Source organism: Primulina eburnea, chromosome 7 (genome assembly GCF_022965805.1).
Source record: "Primulina eburnea isolate SZY01 chromosome 7, ASM2296580v1, whole genome shotgun sequence".
Classification (NCBI taxonomy): domain Eukaryota; kingdom Viridiplantae; phylum Streptophyta; class Magnoliopsida; order Lamiales; family Gesneriaceae; genus Primulina; species Primulina eburnea.
Genome location: NC_133107.1, coordinates 9,113,202 through 9,124,474, shown reverse-complemented (window position 1 = coordinate 9,124,474; position 11,273 = coordinate 9,113,202). Strand labels below are relative to the sequence as shown.

Sequence of the window (11,273 nt, the reverse complement as noted above, 5' to 3'; positions counted from 1 at the left end):
ATTACCCAATTTGGAATTCGGGCTACTACAGAATCCCAGTTCCTATTCCTCTGATTAGAACCATTGATATTCAAAATAAAAAGTAATACTCTTAACATAAAAATTAATATTTTCATGGATAACCTAAATAAGAGATTCAATTCACGAAATTGATCCGTGAGATCGTCTCACAAGAGTTTTTGTGATTATCAATTTTGTTGTACCTAAGTTTGGTATTGTTTAAATGTATCTAATTGATTAATATTAACTAATTTCGACAAGATCAAGATTTTAGACTTCATTAATATATATTCAAAAAAAGACTTAATTCAAATGTACTATATATTAAGCCACAATTCTTTATAGGTCAGACCATTTACTCCAAAGTTATAATGTTACTATTATATTACCATCCCTAAGTAATAATTTTAAAAAATCGGAATATATTTAATAGATTGTATATGAATGCAACGTGTGCATAAGGGGACAAAATCATTTGCTACATTGGTGTTTCAAACCATGTTTCACTTTACTCAAACATACTATGTTTGCATAAAATATTAAAAAATAAACTCACTAACACAATGTTTAAACAAAATAAAATCAGTCATTGGTGAAACATTTGATTAATCTATTTTTTAAAAAGAAATCTATGTCCCAATCACGATAAACGACTAAAACAATATATTGATGGTTTTTAAATTTTAAAACTAGATTAATCAAACGTTTTATCGATTATTAATTGTATTTTGTGTATCCATGATGTTTAGCGCATTTAATTTTTAATAATTTGTGCAAACGAGACTTATTTAAGCAAAGTGTAGCATGATTTGGATCACCAAATATAACAAAAGATTCCGTCTGTAGTAACGAGAGCATTAATTTATATTATAAGTTAGACCGCTACCCAAATTATTTCAAGAACTAAATAACCAAGACTAGTAAAAGTTTTTGTGTTTTAATTTTTTGAAGCACGATACATGTGATATTAATTGTTGATTATCATGCTTATATGAATTATCGATTTTGGGAAATTTCAAGGAGAAATTGTTAGAGACCAACTCATCCAAATTTCATTGGTTCATACATGTGCACTCATTTGAGCCTAAATTCTTTGTTTTGTAATTTATAAATGACAAAATGTCAATTTTAGTCTTAAATCTATTGTGTTGTGACATTTTTAGTCTTATATCTTTTGTTGAATCAATTATGGTCTTGCAACCATGCAACGCCGATCAATTTTGGTCATTCTCCTCGAAATCATGTAATTAAATTACTAATATCATAATTAATTTTATAATTACTTAGTTTAAAAATTTCTCATTACGTGCATGTTTTACAATAAAATTATAAAAATTTAACAATGATATTAGCCATTTAATTATGCAACTTTTAGGAAAAAGACTACAATTTATCATCAAAACATAGCTACAAAACAATAATTTATTCAACAAAAGACAGAAATGAATATGTCACACACAATACATATAAAAAGACTAAAATTGATATTTGACCTTTACAAAATTATAAGCCAAGTGGCTATCTCGTGAGGTTTCAAAAAAATGTATGAGCCTGGGATTGAGCCGCATGGAAGTACGAGTTCAACAGCATTTTGAGCATTGAGTGGTTAAAAAAATTGTTTAAAAAAAACAAGTAAAAAATATTTTTTATAAGTTAAATTTTTTGACTTTTACACTTTTACTTTTATTTGAAAATAAAAAAAATTCAATATTTATCGAAATTACAACCACTTCTGTATATATATAAATTGGACTTTTACACTTTTACTTTTGTTTGAAAATAAAAAAATTCAATATTTATCTAAATTACAACGACTTCTGTATATATATATATATATATATATATATATATATATATATATATTTATATTATATATATATATATATAAACACTTTAACAAAATTAAATTTAGTTAAGTGTTTTTTTAAGCAACATGCTTATATATGCAAACTCGCATGTCTATGAGATATGATTTGGGTACTTTGAGAAGCAAAATGTTGTTATATTATTCCTTTTATCTCCTAGCTAGAATATTATTGTATCATGCATCCTGTACGGATTTGCTTATTATTGGGTTTCTTTTTTTTACAAAAAATTAAATTCTAAAAAAAATTGATTTTTAAAAATATTATAAATGATATGATTTTGCATTTTAAATGTAAAACATATTATATATATTTCGTTGAGATTCATACTCTTTTTATTCACGTTGCGCAACATATTAAAAATTCACGTTCAGCAACATACTACAAACATTGCGCAAATTTTATTTTCAATTTTCAAATTTGAGAAGGTAAAAGTTGAGTTTTTCTTTTATATATATAACGTATTCAGTGTTATATTATATTTTCATCAGTAATATTTTTATTATATTTATTTAATATTAATATATTTTAAATACTAATTTATGATTTTTATTATTTGTTACATGATGACTGCTAATCAAGGTCCAAGACATCCTGGTGTTTCTGTATTTGCAATCTTTATTGTAACGATCCATTACAGGCCCTGTGGACCGCCCATACGGCCCACTGTCCCGATCGATCCAAGGCTATCTCGATATTGAGCTCCCTCAAAGGGGCCTTTTCCCTCACGGGCTTTCCATAGGCGTCGTACGGGTTACTCATAGAACTCTTCAGCCCATGCACTGAAGCTTGTGCCTTCCAAGGATCGAACCTAAGACCACATGGATATATAGGTACTTAGCCAGGATCTTACCTACTTTTTCAGAAACGTTAGTAGATTGAACATACCCAACAAACAAGCTATCAAAATATCATATTGCTTTCCACAAAACTCTACGTGCAGAACTAGCTTCTTTATACTGTCAGTGATCGTTTCTAGCACATTTTGTGTAGGTCTATCTGGGAATAAAATTAACGATAAGATAAAGAAAGAAAGGGCGACAACAACAATGTCTTTGAATTAATGAATCATTTAATGAGCTACAGTCGAACATTGAAGGGAAAAAAATACATAAAATAATATATATAGAGAGAATGTCAAAGAAGAGAAAACAGATAGACGATTCAAGATTGCATTCTTAAAAACACTTTTGAGAAATTTCTAGACAGCTTAAGTCGAAGGATTCATCATCTTAATTCTATATTAGTTGTTAGAATGTGTATCTCAACTGTTGTAAGAAGTTTCAATTTAGACATGTGATAAGTAGTTCTCATGTTGAAGCAGATTATTACATGTTTTATAAAACCAAAGTCTTCTAGTGAAAACTTTCCACAAGTGGAAGAAAAAGTGACGTAAAAGATCAAGTGTTCGAGCATCTATAAACATCACTTGTATTATTTCCTTATTGCATTTATTTATATTATTTAAATTGCCTTATTTGAGTATAAATTATTCATAAGATTCATTAGACCGCTTTCACACAATTTGTGGGCCGATCGTTTCTTAAGAAGCTGAGAAAATCTGGTCTTGATATTTAACAACATCAAGACTTAAATATCAAGACCGGTCGCACTATTTGACAGAGTTTAAAAAAAGTTTTTAAAAAAAATTTCATCCCTCTAAACTCTAACCCGATTTAACATTATAGATAGCTCTCACTACTTTCTATCATATTAAATAAAATATAAATTTTTTTATGTAATATTACGTATTCCAATTTTTAAAAAGAATGTCATCGTGAATTTTTATATATTGATTGTCCGTAAATTATTATTATTATTATTATTATTATTATTATTATTATTATTATTATTATTATTATTATTATTGTTGTTGTTGTTAAAAAAATTAATATAAATAGTTTTTAAACTTTTTCTCAAAAATAAATTTTTAATCAAAATTTATTCATCAAAAAATTAAAAATTTTGGCTTTTTGAAAATTATATATTAACTATTTAAAATTTTGATAAAATAATAACATATGATCTTTTAAATATTTTTTCTATTTTTTTGTTAGTAACAATTTCGTTCAACTAAGATAAATAAGTGTTTATCCTCATTTGAGCGTTATCTCAAATAACATAAATATTTTTATATACTAATATTTAAATTTTAAATATGTTCATTATATTCTGTCAATAATTTTAAATAACTATTCAAACACTAATACTTGTTAATTTTTTTAATAATTATTTACATAAAATAACATTTTTGCATTTTACGAGTGAAATACTAGTCTATATAAAGAAGGATAACCTCTTGGTGAAATAGGTTGACGAGATTCAGATACTATATGGTAGTGTTTGGGAATGAAATTGGAATAAGGATAAGTCACCTTTGATTAAATAAATATTGAGGATCTGAGATGTTCTTATATCAGCCCAGAGTGCGGCGATCTTGCTGGAGAGTTGGTTAAGCTGTGATGGTGGCCTTGCTAGAGCTTACTATTTCTTTGTCCAGAAAGAGGGGCGTTATCCATGGAAACCTCTCATTTGGAAACCATACATTCTGCCCAGGCATCGATTTGCCATGTGGTTGTTTGGACATGGTAAGTTCCCTATTACGATAAACAATACTACATTGAGAACAAGATTTGTGTGTTGTGTAATGAACATGAAGAATATGTGCTCATCTCTTCTTTGCTTGTGTTGTCTCGAAGAAAATTTAGAAGGGTATTAGGGAATGGCTTGGAATGCACAAGATCATGGGTTATGCAACCTCAGTTTTGAAAGGATTCGAGATGTTTACAGAGGTAATTCTGCACTATCGAAGATGAGATGTACTGCCTAAGCAGCGTGTCTGCAACATTTGGAATGCACGCAATCGGACACGCTTCGAAGATATCTGATGCTCATCTCTTCTTCGCTTGTGTTGTCTCGAAGCAAATTTGGAAGGGTATTAGGGAATGACTTGGAATGCGCAAGATCATGGGTTTTGCAACCTCGGTTTTGAACGAATTCGAGATGTTTTCAGAGGTAATTCTGCACTGTCAAAGATGAGATGTACTGCCTAAGCAGCGTGTCTGCAACATTTGGAATGCACACAATCGAACACTCTTCGAAGATATCTGATGCTCATCTCTTCTTTGCTTGTGTCATCTGATGCTCATCTCTTCTTTGCTTGTGTTGTCTCGAAGCAAATTTGGAAGTGTATTAGGGAATGACTTGGAATGCGCAAGATCATGGGTTCTGCAACCTCAGTTTTGAAAGAATTCGAGATGTTTTCAGAGGTAATTATGCACTGTCAAAGATGAGATGTATTGCCTAAGCAGCATGTCTGCAACATTTGAAATGCACGTAATTGAACACTCTTTGAAGATATCTGATGCTCATCTCTTCTTTGCTTGTGTTGTCTCGAAGCAAATTTGGAAGTGTATTAAGGAATGACTTGGAATGCGCAAGATCATGGGTTCTGCAGCCTTAGTTTTAAAACATTTCGAGTTGTTTTTAGAGGTAATTCAGCACTGTCCAAGATGGGATGTACTGCCTAAGCAGTGTGTGTATCTACAACATTTGGAACACAGCAATCGAACACTCTTTGAAGATGACTTGCCTTGTACCGAGAGCATTATTAGGAAAGTCAAGATTTTTACCCTACCATGTACCCCTAGTTATTTGAATATAAGCTCTTGATTGTATGAGCTTTTGCTTCTTTATTGCATGGATACAACTATCCTATCTTGTTCCTAGCACCATGGGCGGTTATAGTCGGCCTCCCGGTTGAACTTTTCTTGGTTGGATGTTCGTTATCGTCTGGAGATGTCGAGTATACTTGTACAAAACTCTTTTTACCTTCTTTTTGATGGATGCTAATTTCATAAATAAATAAAAAAGAAAATGAAATACATGGCAAACGTTTAACATACCGAACGCAGAATGTAACAGCGGCTTTTCTATTTGAGCCACTTTTAACTTGAAATTGCTGTCACCTATATTTTCGACAATTTACATAGCTATACCTTGACATGCATTCCTTCAGGACTTTGCGACAAGAAAAGCGAAAAGTAACTTAAGACTAGTTGAAAAGATTCGTAGTACCATTTCCCTCTTTCTAAAAGCGGGAGTCTTCAACTACACTGGAACATAAGGCCACACACCCATCATTTAAACACCAAAAAGGTCAAATGTATGGGTTTTGTATATATCACATACCAAAGAGAAAGCAATTAGAATAGCAAGGAAGAAACAGCGCACTTCCTTCCACTTGAAGAGGCTGCCTGAATGGATTTAGCTGAATCTGCAGAAGAAAAAATACGACTCAATTTCATATGAAGTTTGGAGATGTCCGAATGCAGAATATTTGGAGCATAAAATGTAGAGAAACACACAGGGATTTTTGGAGCTCTGCCGGTGGCAGAGGTTATGCAACGAGCTGCCAAATGAGAAGCCTCTTCACAGTAATCAGAAAAAACAGCTGGAACTTTGATCTCCTTGATTAGATTCTAAATTAGATACAGAGATGGTCAAAACACACAAATTGACTTCTAGCAACAACTAGTACACATAAAAATGCTTAAACGCTATCCCGCTGAGAGGCGAATCCAAAAGTTTAGTCGAGATATTCAGAGTTTGGAGCTAATTTATATTTCCCTTCAAGGGGGTTTTTTCTTCGCGGTAGGTGTAGGTGGGGGTGGGGGGGGGGGGGGATGGAGGAGGGAATTCGTAACTCACAAGAGTTGGCAACCAGCTCATGTAGGCAGCAATACCAGCATTTGGGGCAATGATTATATGAGGAATTGAATCCTACCAATCAAACCAACCTAATCAGATATGAACATAGTGAAAACAAGTAATACACCTTTCGAAGAGTGGGGATAACCTTCACCAATTCTTCGAAATGGTCATGGTAACAACCTGCGTGAAGCTGTAATGTAATTGCTTGCGAATTGTGTGATGTTAAGCCCTTGCTATCTTTTTCAATGGGACATTTGCATTGACAATCTATCAGATCACATTCAGCATAGGAGTAAAGATCAACTTTTTCACCATCCCTACAATACAAGTATATGAAATGTTTTTAAATTTGAAAATGTTAAATTGTATTGAAATTATAGTTAGAAAGCAAAACTAGTCAAAAACATCTGGAGAAACACCTGACCTATGATGCGGAATTTCGGGACCAACAAAGTCTAAATGCACATTTACTCCTGGAAAAAGTGCACGTAATTCTCCAAACACCGCCAATTGAAGCATCTCTTTTTCTGGCCCTTCGAGGTTTTTTTCACAAATAAAAACATGAAGTCAACACCAACAATTTTTTTTTTTGATAGGAAACGATAATTTATTAATATTAGAGTGAATAGGAGTACATCACACTATCGTAATGTCGCACAACATACAACACCAACAATTATTATGTGACTTTAAATATCATATGAAAGTTTCATATACAGGGGGTAATATTTAAAATATAATTATCTAATTTTGTTCGTAACTAGAAATTAAAGCCGTGATCTTTAATTTAAAATTTCTTGCATGGTTCATTGAATGAAACCATTCTATCCAGATTGGTAACCATGAGACTCTTGTAAGTTGTAATGAAAGTGCTTTATATAATTTGATTATATAGGACAAAAGCACAATAAGTTTTGAATCTATATCTCAATTCTGAGTAATCCATAGACTCTTATTTGTTACATTGTATCTTTTGACATAGCAACGACACAAATACACATAGTGTCAATTTTTCCTGTAATTTGGATAAACTAAAATAAATTGCTATGAATTTATATACAAGATGAAAATGAAATCCATTCTATTCCTACGCAAAGAAATCAGATAAATGGTTCCAAGTATTAGATTCAGGACTTGAATAATAAGTACGCTTAATTGGTGATTAGATCATAAATATAATATTTATTAGAGTATTAATGAGACTTAAAGAAAAAGATATGATTAAAGAGAATAGTCGAAATTACCTATCTTTGATTATGAACCGATATATATTTTAATCCTCAACACTTGATAAAAGAGAAGTATATTTTCATTGATTTAATTTTTAAGAATTCTAAATTCGTAAAATTTCCATATTTTGTATATTCAATATGCATATCATATAAATACATTAATTATATCAATAATAATAATTCACTTCCTTCTTTCGAGCGAGGTGATGGATGTTTGATGTGGAAATATATACATATATATATATGCATATAATCATCTCTCATTTTATTTCCTATATAATCCACATATACATATAGCATTTATGTACATATATTAGTCGTATCATAACACTTCATCTCCCTGTTTTACAGAGGTGGTTGACGTGTGATGTCTCCTCCACAGTTCAGTCTCTTGCGTCCTTTTTTTTATATATGCACTTATATATCATATTCACTATAATATCAATAATCACTTCTCTGTTTGAGGGAGGTGACTAACTTGATTTATGGAGGTGATTAGATCTCTTTCAGAATCCCTGTCGCTTTTCGTTTAATTTAAATATTTATCCTATAAACATTTAAAAGCAAAGCAATTTATACTATTAAGACAAGATATCAGGTGGAATGAAAATGTTATGTGAGAGACATCATAAAATAATATTTAATATTATTTATCTTCAATAAAAGAACCAAAAGACCTCACAAGTGCTCTCATCGATAGAATAGGCAAATTATTCTAATTGGTTAGGCAGAACCAAATGTTTAATTATTTGGTATTTCATCCATAAGGGTGTATAATATATCTACTCTGTGATTCCAAAATCCAAATCATATGTAATTTCCAGGTTCCATAGTAGAAATAACTATTATAATATGCAACCAGTAGATAATTCAAGAGCATAATCTGCACGTCAGAAAATAAAGATTATACATGGCGTACCACTAGCTACGGTAATTGTGAATGTAATTTGTACAGAAGCACAGAAATGAATTCATAGTTTTCTTAAGCGACAGGAAATAGTCATATGCACTCAACCTGTTTCAGATGGTACTATTAATCCAAAGATCTTAATATATAAGTTGAGGTAGAACTTCGGCTCTAGAATGGCTAGTTTCAGGGACCAAGGTGGCTTAAATGCTAAAATATATTGCGAGTCTGTAGAAGGATTTAAAACTCACCAAAAGCTAAAAGGGAAAATTTAAAAATGCACAAATTCACGTCAAACAAAACTATGTTGAATTTGCAAAGACAAATACCTAAGTAATGTATGCGCAGTTCATTGCTGGTTTCAGAATTCATGCTTTCAAGAGTAACAAGTTGAACAGCCCAATATATTGTGAGTGGCTGGAACAAGTGAAATCACAAGAGAAAGCATTTATAGTCCGCAATCATTAAAATAAATTCACGAAGAGATGCAGGGATGCATACACGAGAGATAAGCCACCAATCTCCACATGTTCAGACTCTAGAGGTTGAGACCAGTCAGGGAAATTCCGTATTGGAGAAATTTACAGGCATTTAAACCAATGAATCGACGGGAGGTCGCATATATTCATTTCTTACAAGTGTTGCATGTGTAAGTAACAATCATAATGGACAATTAAAAATGCATAAAATCTATTTTTGGTCAGGCCAGTTAATTTCAAAGATACAAAATAACATACCCAATGAAGAAGTACAGCTGCCGGAGAATCTAGAGGGATGCACCTCCACTCATAGTACTCCTTCCAGCTAGTCAATTGTCGGGTAATTGGAGAGAGAGGACCTGAACTATCACATGAAACCAATTCTAGTAACACATGCATTAAAGCTTATTACAACCATTCATCAAGCGAAAAATAATACCTTTACAGGGGCACAACGGGCTACCAAGATTCCAAAGGCGAATCAACCTAAAAACAAACTTGTGAGAATTCTAAGAGATAGGAGAGCATCTCTAACTCACTTATTCTCCAATGCCTTACGATGTCGGGTTAATTATTAATAAAATGGACCATAATTTATAGACATTTAAAAAATTAAAGCTCTAAATCTTATTTTCATATACCAACTGTATTCATACATGATTTCAACTCCAGTTCTAGAATATCCAAATTACTAAAACAAAATCAATGTTTTCCCATTCAAATTAGTAAACCCGCAAAATTATGGTAAAATCGGTTAGCTCAAATACCTTGATTGATCGAAACTACTAGCTGACGTTCCGCAACTACATTCACACTTCCACATTCCTACTCGGTGAATTCCATGTTTTATAAAAAACGAACACCGCGTCTCCTAATGCCAAAATTAGACAATTAATCCAAATTCACATGTGACCAGAATAAAATGAAATCAATAACAAGTACAAAAAATTAACCTGAATTTGAGTAGCGTCCTGAGAAAAGGAAAATGGAAAATCATTCAGAACATCAGCACACTTCATTTGCTGTTGAAACCTTCCGCACTCTTTTCTATGCACGGTCCAGTGCGAAACCTAAAATCGTTGATTAACAACACAGCGAAAGCTTAACAATAATCCATGGAGCATGAAAAGCTAAAAACGCGCGCAAATACGTACATAAGCGGGTATGCATAGGTACCTGATGAGAGACGGAGCAATAGGAAACAGCGCGGCAACGGTGGCAGCGTCTGGTGGGTGGGCCGGAACATGGGGTCCGGCTTCCCCTTCCGGCGCATTCCATTATGCGTCCCCGGCTATAATGGTTCAGATGAAAATCGCTGGTACCGCAATGCGATTTCTATTGTATTTAGATGATGTTGGGCCTGATGGACTCAATAGTTGGACGATCCAACTAATTAATTGGGCCTATGTTGTATAGTTCTTTTGGAGAGCAGTCAAATAAGGCTTGCCATATTTTCAGATTTATTAGCTCAAACACAAAAAGGTGAAGTCACAAGTTAGAGTAGATCTCTTGTGAGACGTCCTCACGAGTTTTTATCTATGAGACGAGTCAATCATGTCGATATTCACAATAAAAAGTAATACTCTTAGGGTGTGTTTGGTTGAGTTATTTAAATATGAATAGATTAATAGTCAAATACTTATCGTTAAAATTTTAAGTTGTTTTAATAATCATTTTGACCTGGTTTAAGATCCAATTTTATTAATCAAATAGTTATCCATAAAATTGGATCTTAAACCGGGTCAAAATGATTATTAAAACAACTTAAAATTTTAATGAAAAGTATTGACTATTAATCTATCTTTATTTAAATAACTCAACCAAACACACACTTAGCATAAAAAGTAATATTTTTTCATTGATGATCCAAATAAGAGATCCGTCTAACAAAATACGATCTGTGAGACCGTCTAATACAAGTTTTTGTCTTTGTTCCTATCATTCCAAATTAATGCATGAGTCATTGTGTATTTGTAGAATCTTTTATATAATTATTTCGATTTATATTAAAATAGAATACTATTATAATCGTAAAAGGTAATGAAAAGTCTTATTATAATTTGAAAATTATTGTATT

The 11,273-nt window shown here is 31.9% G+C and overlaps 1 protein-coding gene across 1 annotated transcript; it reads right to left on the bottom strand.

Annotated features, from left to right (window-relative positions):
- Nucleotides 1-5,352: 5,352 nt before the first annotated feature.
- On the bottom strand, nucleotides 5,353-10,545 carry LOC140837165 (uncharacterized). Its single transcript, XM_073203222.1, has 11 exons — nucleotides 10,373-10,545; nucleotides 10,150-10,266; nucleotides 9,964-10,067; nucleotides 9,636-9,682; nucleotides 9,455-9,555; nucleotides 9,047-9,134; nucleotides 7,003-7,111; nucleotides 6,724-6,895; nucleotides 6,576-6,647; nucleotides 6,233-6,346; nucleotides 5,353-6,141 (listed from the first exon to the last, which is right to left on the bottom strand). The coding sequence occupies exons 1-11, from the start codon at nucleotides 10,472-10,474 to the stop codon at nucleotides 6,049-6,051; spliced, it is 1,119 nt and encodes a 372-aa protein (XP_073059323.1). The 5' UTR covers nucleotides 10,475-10,545; the 3' UTR covers nucleotides 5,353-6,048.
- Nucleotides 10,546-11,273: the final 728 nt, after the last annotated feature.

Excerpts from the sequence above, each read along its gene's own strand:
- LOC140837165 (XM_073203222.1), bottom strand. The coding sequence starts at position 10,474 with ATGGAATGCGCCGGAAGGGGAAGCCGGACCCCATGTTCCGGCCCACCC. Across the intron at positions 10,068-10,149 it reads AGGACGCTACTCAAATTCAG|GAGACGCGGTGTTCGTTTTT; the intron begins GTTAATTTTTTG and ends TTTTGGCATTAG. Across the intron at positions 6,347-6,575 it reads TGAGCTGGTTGCCAACTCTT|AATCTAATCAAGGAGATCAA; the intron begins GTGAGTTACGAA and ends TATCTAATTTAG.